This window comes from Populus trichocarpa, chromosome 5 (assembly GCF_000002775.5).
Source record: "Populus trichocarpa isolate Nisqually-1 chromosome 5, P.trichocarpa_v4.1, whole genome shotgun sequence".
NCBI classification, from domain to species: Eukaryota; Viridiplantae; Streptophyta; class Magnoliopsida; order Malpighiales; family Salicaceae; genus Populus; species Populus trichocarpa.
The window spans coordinates 3,852,540-3,872,764 of NC_037289.2; the positions used below are offsets into that span (position 1 = coordinate 3,852,540).

General features: G+C 35.5%; 2 protein-coding genes and 1 long non-coding RNA gene across 5 annotated transcripts; 2 read left to right on the forward strand and 1 right to left on the reverse strand.

Moving 5' to 3' along the window:
* LOC7479128 (U3 snoRNP-associated protein-like EMB2271) lies at positions 1-3,762 on the forward strand. Its single transcript, XM_052452815.1, has 7 exons — positions 1-427; positions 965-1,311; positions 1,977-2,201; positions 2,535-2,763; positions 2,994-3,130; positions 3,375-3,440; positions 3,546-3,762. Exons 1-7 carry the CDS (start codon positions 1-3, stop codon positions 3,621-3,623), a joined length of 1,509 nt encoding a protein of 502 aa, XP_052308775.1. The 3' UTR covers positions 3,624-3,762.
* Positions 3,763-4,437: 675 nt separating this feature from the next.
* LOC112327583 (uncharacterized) lies at positions 4,438-6,916 on the forward strand. The gene is made up of 2 exons (XR_008059197.1): positions 4,438-5,660; positions 6,252-6,916. It is a non-coding gene; the product is annotated as an uncharacterized LOC112327583 (long non-coding RNA).
* Positions 6,917-8,134: 1,218 nt separating this feature from the next.
* Positions 8,135-17,477, reverse strand: LOC7466832 (zinc finger CCCH domain-containing protein 38). 3 transcript variants are annotated; one of them, XM_002306984.4, is made up of 4 exons: positions 17,187-17,394; positions 11,646-12,059; positions 8,979-11,151; positions 8,135-8,751 (listed from the first exon to the last, which is right to left on the reverse strand). In XM_002306984.4, exons 2-4 carry the CDS (start codon positions 12,044-12,046, stop codon positions 8,719-8,721), a joined length of 2,607 nt encoding a protein of 868 aa, XP_002307020.4. In that variant the 5' UTR covers positions 12,047-12,059; positions 17,187-17,394; the 3' UTR covers positions 8,135-8,718. The 3 variants fall into 3 exon arrangements, 2 of the variants coding, with proteins under 2 accessions (XP_002307020.4, XP_052308774.1); XM_052452814.1 differs by having other exon boundaries at positions 8,979-11,202; XR_002981904.2 differs by lacking the exons at positions 8,135-8,751; positions 8,979-11,151; positions 11,646-12,059 and adding an exon at positions 15,517-16,022 and having other exon boundaries at positions 17,187-17,477.
* Between the last annotated feature and the right edge of the window lie 2,748 nt (positions 17,478-20,225).

The following is a 20,225-nucleotide window of genomic DNA, read 5'->3' on the forward strand; positions in this document are numbered from 1 at the left end:
ATGAACAAGAATCCAAGGAAGAGAGGAGGCCCCCCGGGAAGAAACGAGAGGGGGGGCAGCAAGTTTTCTATGAATAGAGATCCCTTTTTCAGCAACAATAAAAGGCGTAAGAAGGGTGAGGATGAAGACATCGAATCCGAGGAGGAGGAGGAGTTGGACGGAGGAATGCTAAATGGTGGAGGAGAATCAGGGGAGGATGAAGAGGATGAGGAATTAATACCGGAGGAGACGGCGGAAGAGAAGAGGCAGCGGATTGCGAAAGCAGTGGTAGAGAATCTTAGAGCGAGAGAGAAGGAGCTTGAGGGTGAGGAGGATGAAGAGGGGGATAGAGAGTTTGAGAAGGAAGGTGAGAGGGATTCTTCTGTGGCTAAGAAATTGATGCAGCAACAGCTTGAAGAAAGTGGTCGCTTGAGAAGAGCCATTGCTTCTAGGTAAAAATAAGAGAAAAATCCTCTTTCTTTTTTAAATCCATTTTTGCTTAACAATTTATGAATTGTTAGGATTAGTAACTTATCGGGTTTTTATTCACTGTTTCTATGCTACGTTACATTCTTTATTGTTTGTTTTGATTTTGTGCCCAAATGGTATCCTCAGGCCAGTTTTCCTGTCGTACATTTTGTTTGTGCCTGAAAAGACATGCCACTAGCATTGTGATGATTTTTTTTTTAATTTGCGAATTCTTGAACCTCAAACAAATCGTCTCCAATTTTAAACCTTTTTCCATTAGTAATTGATTGATTGTTTTACTCACTTTCTAAAGCTGAATTGAGCTATTTCTAGAGTGCTACTTGCATGATGTGGGCTAATCAAACTTAATGTTTGCTTTAGTGTTTCTGAAAGCTGAAGAACACATCCTTTCTGTTAATGTCATAAAGTAGGGAACTTTAAGGGCATCTTTAAATGTTTTAAATATTAGGATGGCATGTATATGTATTTTGTTTAGAATGCTTACATTCATGAGTACCTAGGGTTCAAAAGCCAGAGAGTGTCGATGGGTTTGAAGTCCTTGTGAAGCATCGGCAATCTGTTACTGCTGTATGCCTTTCTGATGATGACTCGAAGGGCTTTTCTGCTTCCAAAGATGGAACAATTTTGCATTGGGATGTAGACAGTGGAAAAGCTGAAAAATACCAATGGCCTAACGATGAAATACTAAGATCCCATGGGGCCAAGAATCCAGAAGGTCGAGCAACTAAGCATAGCAGGAATGTTTTGGCATTGGCTGTTAGTACTGATGGTCGGTATTTGGCCAGTGGAGGCTTGGATCGGCATGTTCATTTGTGGGACACTCGTACACGAGAACATATTCAGGTAGATGTTGCTTAATGCTCTACATTTCTTAAGCTCCCTTTATGAACTTTTATGTTTTATCTTAAAGAATTCAACTTGCAAATCTGCTATTGAACAACAGAAGAAGCATAAATTCTACCCTTGTTCCCAAAATGAAAGCACCAGATGAAGAAAAAAACTACATAGCAAATCACAGTATTAGCTCTTGTTGCTGACATGTGGGAGATAGCTGAATGTTCAAGCTAACACAGCTCCTTTTCAAAATAAGGAGCTAATATCTATTACAAGTACACAATTCCGGCTAAATATTGATTCTTAGAGCATTTCTATGCAAAAAAATAAAAAATAAAAAATCATCAGATTAACCCAGACTACTGCTGTTTTCATTAAGTTTTTACAATATGAGTGGTTCTAATCTTAGTCCCGTACCAATAGTTTCTAAAGTCTTGTCTAAATCTGCATACACCTTATCTGGAACTCTCAAGATAAGTTATCTATCCTGCAAAAGATGCAAGTAATCTCATATCTCAAATTGCTGTAAGATTTTTTTTCCTATTAAATATCATTCTAAGTAGATGCTCTTTTAGTGTTATTTTAGCAAGATTTTAATTATTCATATTGTGTCATTTCCTATCAAATTTTGTGTCCTGTTAACTTGTTATTCTCTTCTATTATCTATTTTACAGGCTTTCCCAGGTCATAAAGGTCCTGTCTCATGTTTGACGTTTAGGAAAGGGAGTTCAGAACTTTTTTCTGGTTCATATGATCGATCAATCAAGATATGGAATGTAGAAGATAGAGCTTACATGAACACATTGTTTGGTCACCAAAGTGAATTGTTAACAATTGATTGTTTGTGGCAAGAACGAGTGCTTGCTGTTGGACGTGATCGGAGCATGCAATTGTTTAAGGTATATAAAATAATGTTTTGATATTCACTTGGCCCATATGAAAGGAGGCATTACTGGTCGCATAAACTTAAGTTTATATCTGAAAATTAAATTGCCAGGACTCTTCTTTTGAAGCTATGACATTTCTATTCATGAATATTGGCACATGAATGATGACCTGTATAAAGAACAATCAAAGTGCAAAGGAATCATTTTTAATGCCTTTTTCTCCATCGCGTCAAATTCTCATCTTGATTTTTCTAATTTTATGAGAAGATGATTTGTACATGCTCTAGTTCCATGTAAATTTTCAGTTGTAATTACTTAACATCCTTTTTCATATTCTATGAGCAGGTCCATGATGAGTCAAGGCTGATATTTCGTTCTTCTACGTCATCTTTGGAGTGTTGCTGTTTTATTGACAACAGCGAATTTGTGTCTGGATCAGATGATGGAAATATTGAGCTTTGGAGTGTACAAAAGAAGAAGCCTGTGTACATTGTTAAGAATGCTCATACTTCGTCGACTGATGTCAATAATGGTGAACTGAAGGATAATGGAAGAAATTACAATGGTCATGTTGGTAAATACAAAGTTTCTTGCTGTCCTTTCACTGCATCTTTGAGGAAACTAGAATCTAGTTGCTGATTTGAAATATTATTTGGTGTCACTACCTGATTTCTTTGGTTGCATTGTGTTTTGCGGAAAAACACCTGACCTGTGGTCATTAAGTCTTAATTTGTTTGTCTGCATGCTCAAGATTTTCAGATTGATTTTTCCTCTAATGACCCGGAAACTATTGTTGTTATGCAGCGTCTTCCTGGGTAAGTTCAGTCGGTGTGTGTAGAGGCAGCGATCTTGCTGCATCAGGGGCTGGGAATGGTTCTGTCCGCTTATGGGCTGTAGAAGGTGCTGGCAAAGGCATCCGGCCCTTGTACGATCTTCCATTGGTAAGTATGCCAGTTGAATAACCTTTTCAATAACTGATATTTGGTTGTCAGTAATGGTATAGAAATACTATCAAATGGAAATATTGGAATTCTTTTTTCTCACCTTCCTATCTTCTTTCACCCACCAGCATCACTTTCCCGTTTTCCATTCTCTGTTTTCCTCTCTCGTGTTACATATGTTCCTTCTGATGTTAAATTCAGCTACTGTGCAATTCATCACTTACCAGCCTATTGTATAATGCAGACTGGGTTTGTAAATTCTCTGGCCTTTGCAAAATCTGGAAAGTTCCTTCTCGCTGGGGTTGGACAGGTAATTGTATAGATCGATCTCTTGTTTTTTTAAATAAATATTTTTAACATGTTTATGATGTTTTATTATACAATTTTGTAATGCTCAAAGTTATTTTTGCTACAGGAACCTCGCCTAGGAAGATGGGGACACAATTCAGCTGCTCGAAACGGAGTTGCAATCCAGCAGTTGAAGCTTTTGTAGGGTAGAAAGAAGGATTTGATCCTTTACAGTAATGATTACTTGAGAAAGTAAATGAATATTCCTCGGTCCTTGTAACTCAATTTTGTTCAAATCTAATGGTTTATACCAGTTTATTCGATATCTTGCTGCACATTGTTAAGTGAATTCTCTCCTCTTAATTTTCTTGGTTGATACTTTCGTTTGGAAGGAAATACGAGTCGTGATTTCTCAAACAATTGTTATTTATAATATCTGTTTGAAGGCAGAGCTCTAATGTCTGCTGCAATAGAACCCAAATAACTCGCAGGCAGTTCATCCTTACTAAATATTAACTGTCCTTACGACCAACAAACTGTCCATCTCTAGAGAAATCTTCACGTACCCCCATCTCTTTAGCTAGAGGTAAATGCCATACCGTGCGGCAATAACAGGTGCATCAACCATTTCCAGAACATTCATGGCTGTCAGCATCACCTCCCCCTTAGTATTTCTGATAATGACTCCCCAACCAGCAACAGCTGCGTCTGTATTTATTTTAAATGCATCCCCTGCTGGTCTCTTCCAACGTATAATTGCTGTCCTCCGTGCCCATTATTAGTCCTAGCATTCTCCTCGTAAGCTTTCAGCAGAGTATAGGCCATCTCATTCACCGCAGAAAATCTTAATCAAACTTGTAATCCTTTCTCATAAAAAATATAAGAACACATCATAAAAGTAAATCATTAATATTAACAGAAAATGGGGAAATTACTGTGTTGGTATCGTGGATCAAGACCCAATGTGTAATGTTTTGAATATAAAGAGATAGGAAAAGGCTATAGAGCCCTTAGAGGCTTAAAGAGTGGGTATAATTAAATGAGGGGTATTGTAGTAATTGTATAAAGAGATGATATATATAAATAGAAGGAAAACAAAAAAAACAAAAGAAGAGATCTGAATATTTTGAGAGTTAACCGTGAGAGAGAAGGGAGAAGGGAGAAGGGAGAAAGAAGAAGAAGAAGAGAAAAGAAAGAAATTAGAAAGGAAATAGAAAGGAGTTGGAGAAAATAAGTAAAAAGAAAAGATTATGTATAAATATATGTTAATTAAGCTTTAATTTCGATTTTGATAAATGTTAGGGTTATGAAATTTGTGTTTTGGGTTTGATTGATGATTTAATTTGAATGTTATAGAGTTAATTGTTGTGGGTATTTGATTATTTGGATGATTTTGAGAGATTGAATTGAAAGATGATGATTTTGAGTTATGATTTTGTTTGAATGGTGAAATTGTGTTAGGAATTTGGAGAGAACAGTAGGTTTCTGTTAAAAATTCTGGGTTGGAGGTTGAAGATGACAAAATTTCGGTTTGGTCCCTCAATTTTGGAAAATTACAGTTTAGTCCCCAAACTTTGGAAAATTTGCAGATTGGTCCCTGGAGCATATTCCGAGAATCTGAACAGAATAACATATGAATTATGGACAGAATTACTGTATAGATAAGAGAATTTAACACTTTCAATTTAGTCCTTCAATTTGACAAAATTACAATTTGACCCTAAAAAAATTTGGTAAAATTCCAGAATGGTCCTTGGAGTATAATGAGATGATCTGGACAGAAATGAGGACTAATTATGGTCAGAAATTCAGTATAGTAATGGATTTATGACAATTTCAGTTTGGTCCTTCAATTTGACAAAAGTTGCAATTTGACCCTTAAAAATATGATAAATTACAGATTAGTCCCCAGCTGTAATATTAACTTTTTCAGATTGGTTTGATGAATAAGTGAGGGTTATTTAGTGAATTATGGCCAATTTTATTATTTGTTTTATTATGGATTAAATTTCGGGAAAACCGTTAAATGTTGGGTTTTTAGGAAAGATACCTAGTTAGTTCAAAAACATATAGGGTTATGGAATATACCCTTAGATAAGTGTATTAAATAGGCTATATATTCCTTTGAGTTATTCTTGAATATGTCTCCTTTATATTCAGATAATCCTGATATTCTACCGGCGGGACGTCAGTAGGATTTTCTTCAGTAATTGCTTTTGACTTCTGTTTGCTTTCGAGTCAGGTGAGTGGATAATTTTCCATATGCATGAGAAATAGTATAAATATTTGATTTGTTAATATGAATTGAATCATGCTTCTTGATAATATATATGTTGATTATTATCCTTATTTGAATAAAGCATGATCAATTGTTAAATCTGAATTCTTGATATGAACCAGTATATATTTTGAATTGAATTCTGAATTGATAGCTCCTCATTTGATTGATGTCATGAGTTGAGCCTTGAGATATGAATATGTCTGTTTGATTATGATTATGAACCTATGGTATGTCAGTCAGAATACCCATGCTAACAGGGTAGTGTTAGTCTTTGTGCATATCGTATCTGAACCCTAGTTGGTCGGGGGAGTCACCAACCTGTGTGGACTGATCATCCCACAGTACGGAGCCTCATGCTCATTGTATTTTGATTTTCTGACGAGTTTTACCATATGATCTTCTTGTTATGGCCTATTTGAGAACAATTCCATAAGAACCTAAAGCCATACTTGTATATATATTTCTCATTGCTGTATTACCTCGTGTGTGTATATTGAACGTTATCTACTCACTGAGTTGTTAAACTCATCATCTCATTATTTACCTTTTCAGGCTTATAGCTTGATAGCAGGTCACTTTTGTTGAACCTTCAGAACCTGCTCTTTGGTTGTACTTTGTACATTTTCTTTTATGTCTAGTTAGTGCTCCAAAACTATGAAATTGTATTAACTCTTGTATTAAGACAATTTAATTATATTATGAAGTTAATTTTGTTGTTACTGCTGCGTTGAACTCTGATTGACTTATTTGAAGAATAAGTTTGTGTGTAAGTTTGGGTTCGTATAGGTATGGAACCTTGAAGGGGAACCTTGCCTATGTGCCGGTCATGGATCCGATGTGAGGCAATTTTGTCCTTGGGGGGCTTTTGGCTGGAGACGTTTCTCTTCTTTGGGCTTCGGTTGGTGCTTCCTACTATGGCTGCGCTTGGTTCCTGCTAACTCACAAGAGTCCTTCGCGCTCTTTCTTGAGTTTTCTTATGGGGTCTGGGACAGCCGGGTTTTCTTCGGCTTAGGCCTCCTCTGGGTCTGTTCGGGCTCCTGTTCAGCAGCGTTACTTGAATTCGGAAACGGCTTAAGGCTCCAGGGAAGGCTTTGTTTTTTGTGGCGGTTGCTTTGATTTTTTATCGATTGTGGCTATTTGCTCAGAAAAGGTGGACTGTAACGATGATTATGCATGAAATGCAAAGCTCACTTGGCTGGGTCTTGGTCCTTGTGCAACCATGGAAGAGTTGTCAAGTACATGCATGATTCTAGTAACGACTAGCAATGCTCCTTGCATAGGAGTCTGCTACTTTATCAGTAAAAAATATCAATGCATCGTGACAAACAATCTCCAATAACTGCAAAATGGGGAGACCAAAAGTGTAAATCTAAGAGCTGCAAATAAGAGATAAAACCTTTACTACAAAGGACAAGACCCACAAGAATATTGGGATTGTAACATGCAAAGGCAAGAGAAAAAGACCTAGATTGCCTCTGATAAGAAAACCCTAGAAAAGCCCCTAGGAGGCTAGGAGCCAGGGATCCACTGGTCAGGCTATACCCATAACCGGGGAAAAAACTTTAGATATGTTATCTGTATCCATCAAGGTTTCCTATATGCATTGATATAGATTATCTAATAAGAGTAATATATATATATAAACAATACTAATATTTATGTTTTGAATAAGATCATTTAGATAAGTTTCATATTGAGTTTGATAATATTCATGTTAAAGTAATTATAAAAAAAAAAGACATCCATTTGAATCAGATTATATCCATCAAAAGTAATTATCTCTATTATTAATCCATGTTAATTAAAAATAAATAAAGATATGTCAAGAAACACGGGAAAAATCATTGATGAATTAAAACTATTTATATCAAGAAATACAGGATAATAACTTACTTGACAAAGTGGTATTTGGTTCCTGAACAAGGAAGAAAACAATTAAGAAAAATATTTTATCAAATGCTTTTTTTCCAAAACAGTAACATCTAGGTTTTGGGAGAGAAGTCCCAAAACGCCAAAAGTTAATAATTTTTCCATTCGGAACCTTTTTTATGCTGAGATGTTTGCCTTTGACAGGTAACTTTCAATAGAAATCGGTGTTAAGTTTGTGGGGCATGATCTTCCAAAACTAGTTTTTATAGGCATGAAACTCTAACCGAAACAAAGATTAAAAAAAAAAAAAAGGGAATACGGGTGGAAGGGGGATGGCAAACAAATAAATAGCAAGAACTTGATGACAACAATGTGAGACTCAAACTGGACAAGGTGAAGTATCAAGACACTGCAGTGCGGATGATGAGCGTGAGGAAAATTTGCTAAGAACAAACAAGCTCATGCAAATCCTGTCCACTGGTGCTACCGATGTTCACATATCGGCATAAAATGCCCTGTTGGGCTGTAGTTTGGGTGGTTTCTCCAGCTAATAACTCTCACAAAACACTATCAAAACACACTTAAACATAGCATATCATTGCTGTAATTTTCTGGTACAAAACTCACACAAGAAAGGGATTACAATGGAGGAAACCACACTCTCTGCTGCTGTTTCTTCTTCTCTGTTACAGCACCTGTTTCTGCCTATTTTCAGCCTAACTTTCGGCTGTACCTACTATCATTCTCTTCAATAATTTCAGCCCCATGTACCCTACCACTTAGACAAAATAATACACTTAACACACATTCAACTCTAGTGAACTTTAAGCTAACACCAGTCAACTAACTTTACAGCACATTAATAATAACATGCCCCTATTAGGTGGCATTATAGAATCTGAAACTTAATCTACATGGTTAACCTTCATGATTAGGAGGCATTCTAAACTTCCAAGCAAAAAGATATTCTACATGTAAGAGTTAAAGTTTTAGCCAACCTTGATTTCAACAACTAAAACAAAACACAGGTTGAAAAGAAGAGCTCATTCTAGAAGCTACATTACCATAATAAATCATATGAAACATAAAATTTAACTAGCTTTCTATATGACACAGGAAAATAGATGAATCGAAAACACCAGGAGTTCTTTCATTTGTCCTTCTGAAATTTCTCCACATATGCCTGCAACAAGATTGATAAATAAATAAATACGATAACAAAATCGCAAAAACAATGTGTAAAAGAAATCATAAAAAGAAACATCGGTGCGCCACATAAATTTGTACGCCATAAAGGGATGAGAATGAGAAGCACTGGGAGAATACAGGCAAGGAAAAGGCTGCATTTGTAATCAAATTCATATTCCTTTCAAAATCAAATACAACAGGAACAAGCACATCAACGCTCACCTGTACAAGTTTCGTCAGCTTCGGCTTTGAAACCGACAGATATTGTTCAATTTTTTCCTGCGTCGTTGGAATACTAGCACTGTGCATGGTACCAGTAACTTTGTCAACCACTTTCTTAACTATGTTCTTGTAAGCGTCTTTGCTGATTTGACCTTCCTTCCATGCAGGTTTCAGAAGATCCTTAACAAACTCCACCAGTGCAAACTTAAATGCACGATTTCCCTTGGCATCCTTGTTTTTCCTGCTCTCATCAGCTTTGCCATCACCATCACTGTTCTCTAAGGGACCATTTTCTTGTGCGGTCTTATCCTGCTCTTGCACTTTATTGCCTTCACCAGACCCCACCCCATTGTTTTCATTGGTAGCTTCAGAACTCGCAGCTGGTGCTGGCTGATTTAACTGGGAACTCTTTTCATTAGACTCTTGCTCCAAGAAGAACTTGTTAAAGTCACCACCATTGGGTGCAGCAGCAAGAGATGAAGGGGACAAGCTTTTGGATAACAATTCTAGTTTCTTATCTGGAGGATTAGTATTGACATTAAGCTTCCCAGGCTCAACACTGTCGCAAATAGGATCATACTGCTTCCGGGGTTCAGCAGCTTGATTTGGCTGAATGGTCACTGCAGAATCTGGTTTCACAGTGACAGTGCCCTCTGAGTTGGCAAAGGTACCATCATGCGAATTATGAGCTTCATAAAGTTGTGGAAGCTGCTGTCCATTCACAAGTAACTGAACCAGAGTGGCGGATAGGTTGGTAAGCTGAGTCAAATGTTCATTACTGGCCATGTTTTGTGCTGTTGGAATCCCCAAATTCGCATGTGGAGCATTTGGATTCCCAGTATCTGGAATGTTGATCACTGTCCTCTCCTGAAATAGTGTTTGATTTTGAGGATTTGTTGTTGTCCCTCCTCTTGAAGCATTGGTCAAGATTGCTTCTTGAATTTGTCCAACAGTATTCAAATTCAGAATAGGTGAAGTATTTGAACTCTGGCCATTTTTGTTGAAGCTTTGTGATGCAAGGGCATTGGCAGAAATGTTTATGTAGGAACTAGCAGTTTTTGCAGTCACACCATCATCATCATGCGGCAAAGCACTACCCCCAACCTCCTTTAAATTAAAGCCCTGTTGAATGGAAGATGTTTCATTTGAAATTGGCGGCATGACTGCAGCGGTATCATGCATCCGACCTGAACCCTCTTGAAGTTCATGACAGGATCCTTCGTTGATATGGTTAGAAGGTTGCAGTCTGTAGTTCCAATCCGGAGACATTTCCATATCACCAAGCCAATTCTCAGAAACATTAGTGTTATCACCAGAATTTTCAGTCTTCCATTGGAAGGCTTCCTTTTTGTCGATCTCAACCACTTCATTTGTTGGAGGATTACTGGCTGTCTTGTCCTCATCAGGATTATGGCCCCATCCATCCTCCATATGCCGTGCAGAGAGCCTCAGATTAGGTGCGTCCAATTTTTCATTTTTATCCTCGCTGAACTTTGCAGAGTCTGAGGTATGACTGTCACTCCATTTTGGACCCTTCCATGATTTTTCCAATTCATCCGAGTTTTGGCTTGGTGGCCACCTAACATCTCGTGATCTTTTGTCAGGACTTGCAAGTGTCTGATCATGATGAGAAAACCTGCAATATTTTCCATTCTGGCAATTGCCAGCAGCAAAAAATTTGCAGGGAATATCAGCTGCTCTGCTGGTTTCACGCTCAGCACGTCTCTCTGGAGATGCATATCTACGCCTTCGGTCATTATCTCTTTCTCTAATCACCTCATTTGCAGACCCCCTACTGGATGGATCAGAAGCACCATGATGAGCATACCTGCAGGATTCACCCCTTCTACAGTTTCCCTTTAGAAAATTAGTGCAGCAATTGGCAGATCTTCCACTCCCCATTGGGTACTGCTTAGTATCATGAGAGATAGGATATTTAGAAGCTGCAGTTTTCCTGGGTCTTTCCCAATCATCCTCATAAGTCTCAGTATCTTGGTGAAGAAACTGGCAATGACTGCCTCTCCTGCATCTCCCAGCAACAAAATCCTTACATAATTGAGCTGATACACCAGATCTACTTCTAGTTCTGTCATATGCTCCTGATTCTCGCCCGAAGCCATAGACGGGGCTCCTGCTCCTGCTCTGGCTCCGGCTCCGACTTCGACTCAGGCTCCTGCTTTTGCAGACAAACCAGAGACAGGACAAGTCAACCAATGCCAACCAACTGAATCAACTTCGAAAGAAAAAACAAGACGACCTTTAGAAATGTTGAATGCAGAGTCAAATTGAGGTAAAGCAGTTTATAACAGGCAATGAACTTATTACATAGTGTGAAGAGCACTACCTGGTTCATTAAAAGCACGAAACAGAAACACCCAAAACCATAAACTAACAAGCAAAGTTACTGAAACTTGAATAAATCTAAACTTTCTAGTGGTTAGGATGGCATTGCATGTCCAATGAAAATCTCTACAGAACTAAAAGCGTGTGATTCTTGACTCTTTAGCGATATAGAAGATATTTTAAGGCTACCATTACTATTCCATTACATGTAGATCTCATTGCGTGTAGGTGCCAGATAGATTTAGCAATAGTTGACTAAAAAATAGGACATTGACAAGAATGCTAATAGCTGTATCAGTAAGCATGCTGAGCAAATAACCAAACCTTCTTAATCTTTTATATTCATTCTTGGGAGAGTTTCGAAAACTTTGCTGTCTCCATTCATCAAGACCAGGAGACATTCTAGTTCCATAACTCTCATCTTCATAGGTGGCTTTCAAAGTTCTACTATGGTCCTCATCGATATTATCAACCCTGCGGGAGCCTCTTCTTCCAGGCAAAGGTTCCATAGCCAACCACTTGGAGCGAGTGCCGCCAGCAGCTTCAGGTGGGAGCCAGTCACATCGTGATTCTTTGTCACGAAAAGGTATTCCTGCTTTCCCAGGCCATGCATTGTCTTCCACATCTTCAAATGACATTTGAGACCCTTCTTTCAAATCCCATTTTGAACTACGTTTTCGGCCACTCCCACTCATTTTGACAGAAGCAGTACCACCTTCTTTCATTCAACTGGAGCACCTGGCGACAGGGAAAAGCCATAGATCCATCTATCATGATGACATTAAATTAATCCTTATTTATTTGGTTTCTCATTTTCCTCAAGTTGCATGAAAATATCCTATTACAAGTGAGATTCATATTTCAAGTTTTAGATGTAGCTAACATAAACTAATAAAATAAAGCTATATTAACCTAGAAAATGAACAGACAAAAGAAAATCTCAATTTCAAACAGCTTTCATCTTTTATATAAGTCAGATGTAGCTAAAATAAACCAATAGCTCCATGCAACCAAAAAGTAAATAGAATAGACAGTCATAAAAAGAACACAGCTTAAACCACAGCCCTACCCTTCTTTTTAAGTACACGAAGTTAGAGGAGAATTAAAAAATTGACTTCTCTTCCAGCTAGTAAAAAGAAACAAATGACGCATTAACTTGACCAAAAGCAGAAAGGAAGCTCTTCTGTTAGTAACACAAGGAGAGGGATAGAACACAACTCCTTAATTTATATTTGATTGATCCAGCAAACTAAAAGAACATAAAAGTATAAACAAAAATGAAAGAAAAGTCTTCCATATCTTATATCTGATTTCTGAAATCATATTAGTAGCTTTACAAAATACAAATTTCCTAAATACATAGTGGATCCCAAACACAATTCACTAATTAATTCCTAAGACATTCAATCAAAGTATACCCTTCCCTTACTCACTAACTCAATCGAGATTAACATTTCTATTGGATAGTTTGCTAGTTTAATTAAACCCCTTTTTTATCAAGCTCAAATGAAAACACTACTGGATTTGTTTTTGGGATTAACTGGACCTGAACTAAGTGCCCCTCAAAAATAAAAGAAAATGAATACAAAGAAAGTGAAAGTTGAAAAGATATTCATTGTAGGTGCAGGTTCAAAAATCATTACTCCCATATCACATGTCCAGTAGTTTCAATGAAAGAGCAAGTGTATTTCCTTTTGACCCCAAACACAAAACAAATTGTAAAGAGAATTATAAACAGAGCAATGAAAGGAGTGGCTGACAATAATACAATAAAAACCCCACCCATTACACAAACAAATAAACAACAAAAGAAGTTCCTTTGATTAATGCCACTACAAGCAACATTCTATGCAATTTCCACTACTACAAGTACATCCACAAAGTTAGAACAGTCTATCCATCCATTTCCAACAAACCACAATGAGAATCCTTTAACAATTTGCAAAAACAAGGTAACTAGCTTGCTAAAGTAAGTACAGGATCAAGCAACACATGCACTACTTTTTTTGGGAGGGTTGAGTTTGTTTGGGCCTTAGCATGCAAGCCTGAAATGGATGCTCAGCCTTGCATAGTTAAACATGAAACTGACTCCACTTAAATGCAACCAGGCCATCTCCTATCCAGGAGAGAACATGCAGTCCAAATTACATCCCACAAGATTTGATTGGGTCCAAATCATCTGCATGATATGTTTGGAACAAAACCCATTTTTCACCACAATAAGGCAATTTCCAATTCTGTATTACTAATAGAACGCACATTTGTGTCATTTCTTGCTTATTGCAAACCCAAGATGGCTACAAACAGGTGAATTTCAACTGTATGCAAGGACTATCATTCTATCAGTAATATAGGAAAATCTAAAAAAAAAAAAACAGAGAGAGAGGCCACTATATGGCAACTTGAGATTTTCTAGTTATCACGATGCAGTTTAGAATGTGACATGGGAAATAACATTGACTACCACCCTCAATAATTTCACCCCCTCTGCCCTCCCACAAAGTCACTCACATCTTACTTGGTCCTCTATTGCTTTCATGAATTTTTCTTTACATTTTCATTTTCATTTTCAATTTTTCTTGTTCACTGTCCAACACTCAGCATCAAAGAGCATAGCTAGCCTAATCGAGATTTATGTAATTTATCCTTCATCTGATAAGGACCAACCACGGGATGGACCCCTTAGCTAGGCAACATAAACAACTGACCTAAGCCACTGTCAATACATCCGATGTAACACTCTCTTAAACTCTTCCACAACAACTAAACTTTAGATCATCCCACTCTTAACAGGAGTAAAAGGGGGCCAGATGTGTTTTCATAATTCATTCATTACAGATAAAAAGGACAAAGGCTCCATATAGATCCTTGGAACAACCATATTGTACAAGGAAATTCGCCCATGTCAACCTAACAGTCATCACTGATAGAAACTACACCTTCGTATATGATATACCACATTTATATGTCAAATGACAACTCTTTCTCCCACACTCGCTGTCAAACTTCCCTTAGTATTACAGAACTACGCAATCTATAAATTGATGAAGACCATGAATTATAGTTTGTGCTAGCACTTTCCCTTAGTAAGATAGACTATTCTACTGCCTTTCTATATTAACCCCTTTTCATAGGCTCCCTAGCATAAACTAGTTAATTTCGGAAATCGTGATGTCGTAACTTTATCTTGCTCAATCACTCTTTTCCCATAGTCTATCATGTAGCAACTCATTAATTGAGAACCTTGATAGTTCATGCAACTGCGATATCATCCCTGCTCTTAGATTTAAAACCAAAGTACACCTTCATTAACCAAGCATCTTTTCCATCATCAATCTTATAACCAATTTTACTTGACCAAACCTAGCACTTCCAAACTTCCATAGAGATTCTTGCAAATCTACATGCGTTTTGTATCTTCTTCATGACTTCCTTCAACATAGAGATTTAATCCTACAAGAGGAATTGAATTGATATTTCTTAATACCTTCAATGTGATAAGTTCTCCAAGATTCTCTAAGTGGCTACCATCCTTTATTCTCTCTTCTCTTAATGAAATGGTATGAATATACACTTACCTTAATTCGGAGTTCGACCTTTCCTATCCTATTCAATAAACTAATTTGAATAGAAATCGTACTCGCTTTTGAGTCCCAACTCCCAACCTTTATATACAACTCTTATACACTTTCAGGCCCAGCTTCTCTAACTCCTAATTCCTTAGCTGGCCTATAATTTTCCCAAAGGATGTTCTGACAAGATTCCACGAAATATTCTCAAGTACAAAGGGATAGTTAATCAATATTACTACCAGCATAGTTCACCCCACCTTAACCATTCAATAATCTCATAGGAATGGTGTTTCAAATGCCACAAATATCAAAACATTACCCTATCTATATGTCATTTTTTCAAAGATTGGCTTAAATCTCAAAATCTTTATAGCACCTATAGTCACAATTTTAATCAGCTTTACAATAGTGCTTCGGGCCCATGAGAACACAAGTCATCAGAAATCTGTTTCATCGATTTCTTTTATTTCAAAATAATCCAATAAAGCTGCAACTAGATAACATCGCATGGACTGAACATCATGTCAGATTAATATAAAATAGGAACATATTCCCATGTGCCATTTTTCCATATTCCCATGTGCCATTTTTCCTTTTTGTCAGCCATATGACAAACCACCAACAAACAAACAGTTATATTTCTGTATATAAAAAGTTATGTCCTGCGAATTGCGAGTTCTTTACATCTTTCCAACATATTCAAAAATATGGCATCAATGTTGCCCTCGTAACATTTTCCACAAAAAAAGTGGTAGAATTTGCTGATGATCAATGATTTGATCACTCATAACAATCAATATAGTACAGTAGCTTGAACATGAAGTCCAACTTTAATTCCCCCAATGCTTCCACGCAAAATGATATCGATGGACATTAGACCTCAAAAAATCAATAAATTTACTTTTGTGGATGGATTCTTTGACACCTCCTGAACTATGATGGAGGTTTCACAATGCTACCTCAAACCCTTTTCAATGGTCTCCAGTCCAACAAATTGACCAAGATCCATTAATTTTTGCCATGATTCAATATTCCAGTTGTGGAAGGATTGCAATCCATTACAAAAATAATTACATCAGTTACTTTTGAACATTTTGGAAATCCCTCCACGCATTGACCTCTTGAGTCACTGCATAAACATTATATCTGATATTAGCAATCGGGTAAATGTTTTCTATGGAGAGGCATAGAACTAGAGCACATATGGGCACATTACCCTAGTAGCGATCTACTAGTGTGTAAGCAGTTAGCCTAGAAAAAAGATAGAACCTAATGACTCACGCAAATGGATATATCATTGTGATTTTATTACCTAACCTAACTATCCGGGATATGGCATTGATGTCATAATAGTTACACTAAGCACACAGCAGATATTAAATAGATGCATATTTTACGCAAACATCAAGTCCTGTATATCATTCAACAGACAATTATGCAAAAACTTGCACAGAAAGCAAAGTTGAAAATAGATAAATGAATCAAATTACAGTTCAGTCTGTGACTAATAAATTCATGAATGAAGCACTCTTCCCAATTCATTGCAGCGAAAAAGTATCATCGCTTGTATTACTACATCATTATTAAAATTTAACCTCCGCTCAGCATCCCTAAAATTTGACTATTTGAGTATCCAGTTATCTAACCTAATTTAAGAACTCGGGAGCAAAATAATTCAAAAAACTAGATTATGGCAGTCTTCAAGATTTATTTCTGATGCATCTCAACATCTGAGTCCTAAACAACCCATCAACACTCCATGAACCTAAAGCCAATATTATATATTAGTAATACAAACCATTTTAGTATAAAACTCAAATTCCTATCAAGCCCAATCTACACTTAGAACCCAAAATTTCCCTCAACACAATACTAAAAATGGTGAGCCCCAGATTAGTCCCTAAAACAGATAAAACCATTTCTTTTCATTATACACTATTGCTTTTTAACCCTATCAAATCAAGAACCCATAATCCAAAAACGAATTAAAGTTTACAAGAATCGAAAGAGTTGCAAGCTTTTCCAAAGAAAGACTAAAAATAATCAAAACCCATGAACTAAAAATAATCTCCAAAGAAGTATCACCACACAAACTGAGAAACCCCAATTTAAAGCAGCAAACCCTAAAGGAACCCTAATCATCGTGTTCAATAACTTCTCTACATTATCGAACTCAAAATCAGAACTTGAGCAAAACCCATTAAAAAGAATAAACACAAAACCCTAAAATCAAGAAAAACAGAAGCATACAAAGAGAGAAACTTTATAAAAGATCGAAAACGAGAGTACTTACATGGAAATTAAGGAGAGAAAACCACCTAAGAGAACCAAAGTGAGAGCACAAATGGGAGAGATTCGAGAGCTCAGTTAAGAAGTAAGCGAAGAAGTAAAGAGTGTTTTTAGTTAGACATTAAATTAGCAGAAAGAAAGAAGAAGACGTGTGACTTGTGAGCTCTACTTTATACTAAGAGAGAGTGACTTTAGTAAGATTTTCTTTTGTTTTTAGTTTTTTCTTCTTTTGGTAAGACCTTCATTTATTGTCTAAGGTGGTTATTGCTATGCTGCGATAAAAAAAATTTAATGTAAAATAAATGTTAAGATAATTTAAATTAATTTGAGTTAATTTAATTAATAAGTGATATGAGTTTAGAATTAAAAAAATTAAACTCTTAAAAGAATAACATAACAAAAAAGATTGAAGTTCAATAAAAAAACATGAAAGATAATTCGAGCTAACCTAAATTAACTTAATAAACTCGCACTTGACACAACCTCATAGAAAAAAAAAACTAAAAAATAATAAAGCTCAAAAACTAATAATTTAATGTCAAATGATGAAATTGCAAAAAATAAATGAATTATAAAAAAAGTTTAGGAAAAAATATTCGAGTCAATCTGAGTTAACTCAATTAACCTGTTGCTTGAAATATGAAATTAGGATAATCCAATTAAAAAAAAGTAGAACAAGTAATGAAGTTTAAAGCCCAATAACCAAAATGTCAAATGATGAATTTGAAAGAAAAAAATTAATTTATAATAAAAAAATTAAAAAAAAAAGAACTCAAATCAGATTCAGGGCATGACACTAAGATTACTTCTATAGAAAAGCAAACACAAAGTAAAATAACAAAGTAAAATTATCAATAACAAAACAATTTAAAATCTAAACAATACATACCAAATCTGATATAAAAACTAAATGAAAGAAAATCATTAGAGATTAAAGTGAAAAGAAAAATAATAATCAAAAGAATAAGATCCCAAATTAGATTAAAAAGATAAATAAGAAAAGAATAAGAAAATAGCAATCAAAAGAAAAATGACTTAAATTTAATAAAAATAAATAAATGCAATAAAATGATCAAGAAAACTAAATTAAATAAAAATTTTAGGGATAAAATTAAAAAAAATATAAAATTCAAAAAGCATCAAAAGTAAAATAAATAATAATAAAAAGAATGAGAGTTAAAATTAACAAAAATACAATCTAGAGAATACAGTATTGTTTTTTTTTTTTTTTTTTTTTTGAAGGAGCTGACGCAAATTTCCAAGTCTGAAGAGAGAAAAGAGCGAGAGAGAAAAAAAAGGCATGTCAGGGCTTGCCTCCGCCACAAGCACGCGTCAATAGTAAAAGAGAAAATGGTCTGCCGCTCCTAACGCCGCCCTGGATGGTGAAATTTGATAATCCAACGGCTTCATCTCCTAAATGGCGCAGGAACCATTATGTGCTAACACATGAGATATTATAATATTTATTTTTTTAAAATGATATTGGTATAGAATTTGATATCAAATTTAAAATGACGATTGGTGCCCAAATTATTATTTTGATTTCAAATCTTAAAGAACGTTGGAGGAAAGATTTTTTTTTTTTTTAAAAGAGAATAGATTAATTAGATAAATACAAGTTGTCTAAAACTAGATTTTAGAACGACTTAATTTTGGTATTTGCCCTAAGAGATCTGATCTTTAAGAGTTTTATTTAGAAAATAAAACAGCAGAATCGAGAAGAAGCAGAACAAGGAGCATGCACGAGTAGGAAAACCTTCCTCCTCCTCTATTATATTAGGGTTTACTTCTTTAATTATGTAAGAGATACATGATCTATGGTGCAAATGATGCCGGCATTCTCTCGTTTAAAAACAATATTCATGAATGATGTTTTGCAAGCTTACAGGTTTTTTTTTTTTAAAAAAAGAAATAATTCATATGATAATTGTTAATTCCATTCTAATTTAATAGGTAAATCTAAAATACTCGAAAAAAAACTTAACCTGAATTGGATTTATAGTTAAATCAAATAAAATGTTAACTCGATAGAACTCGATTGAATAAATAATCTAGATCCAAGTTTCTAATTTTTAAAACAAATAATAATTCATATGAGAGGTATAATTGTAACTATTAAATCTGTCCACTTAATTTAGAAAACTCAATATTTAAAACCTCATGAATTGAATTTTTAATTAAATTAAATAAGATATTAACTCGATAAATATATTTAAATTCAGAATGAGTGCTGAATGAACAGGGGGAGATCAGTGGCATGCAGGGCGAGAATCCATTAAAAACATGTCCGAATGGAAATCATCAACACATCCATTTGCCTTTTGTTTGACATGAAAAATAGATAATTCGTTTTAGATGCTCTCTTTATTATAGAAGAAATGAATCTTTCACTCAGTGTTGAATATTAAAAAAAAAATTGTAGACGAAACTTTAAGGGGTGAGAAATATAGTAAAAAGGAGAGGAAAAAAAAAACAATGAAAGTTTTTAGATTGAAAAGATGATAAATCACCTGTTTTTTTGACATAAAACTTAAGGGATTTGTGTAGAAAAAATCTAAAATATATATATAACTTAATTCCTAAATAATTGTCTACCTAAATAACAAAGAAATTTAGTTAACGGACTAAAATGACGATTTTCAAAAACTTAGAGGACCATTCAAGAAACTTACCACGTTCCCAGTAATGTGGACACGAAGCTAAACAGTCTACTTTCATCCATGGCCCCAATGGTGATGATTCTGCAAGTGGAGACCATGAACCAATAAAAACTATCCACATCAGAATAATATCGAAACCATCAGAATCTCTCCTCTTTATCTGCTTTGCTTTCAAGCTAACAATTCTCATATTTGTAACGTTCAACTTTATTTACTGTGTTTGCTTCCCTTAACGCAACTCCAAGATTCAAAACACGCCAAGTTCTTGAAAAACAGCTAGCAAAGATGTGCTGTGGGAAGAGGGTGTGCATGTTGTGCACATGTGTGGTACTGGTGGCGATCCTGATAGGGTTGTTGTTTGGTTTTGGAATTTACAAGAATGG

Excerpts from the sequence above, each read along its gene's own strand:
- LOC7479128 (XM_052452815.1), top strand. The coding sequence starts at position 1 with ATGAACAAGAATCCAAGGAAGAGAGGAGGCCCCCCGGGAAGAAACGAG. Across the intron at positions 1,312-1,976 it reads GTACACGAGAACATATTCAG|GCTTTCCCAGGTCATAAAGG; the intron begins GTAGATGTTGCT and ends TCTATTTTACAG. Across the intron at positions 3,441-3,545 it reads TTCTCGCTGGGGTTGGACAG|GAACCTCGCCTAGGAAGATG; the intron begins GTAATTGTATAG and ends TTTTTGCTACAG.
- LOC7466832 (XM_052452814.1), bottom strand. The coding sequence starts at position 12,046 with ATGAAAGAAGGTGGTACTGCTTCTGTCAAAATGAGTGGGAGTGGCCGA. Across the intron at positions 11,203-11,645 it reads GAATATAAAAGATTAAGAAG|TTGGTTGGCATTGGTTGACT; the intron begins GTTTGGTTATTT and ends AAGTTGATTCAG. Across the intron at positions 8,752-8,978 it reads AGCTGACGAAACTTGTACAG|GCATATGTGGAGAAATTTCA; the intron begins GTGAGCGTTGAT and ends ATCTTGTTGCAG.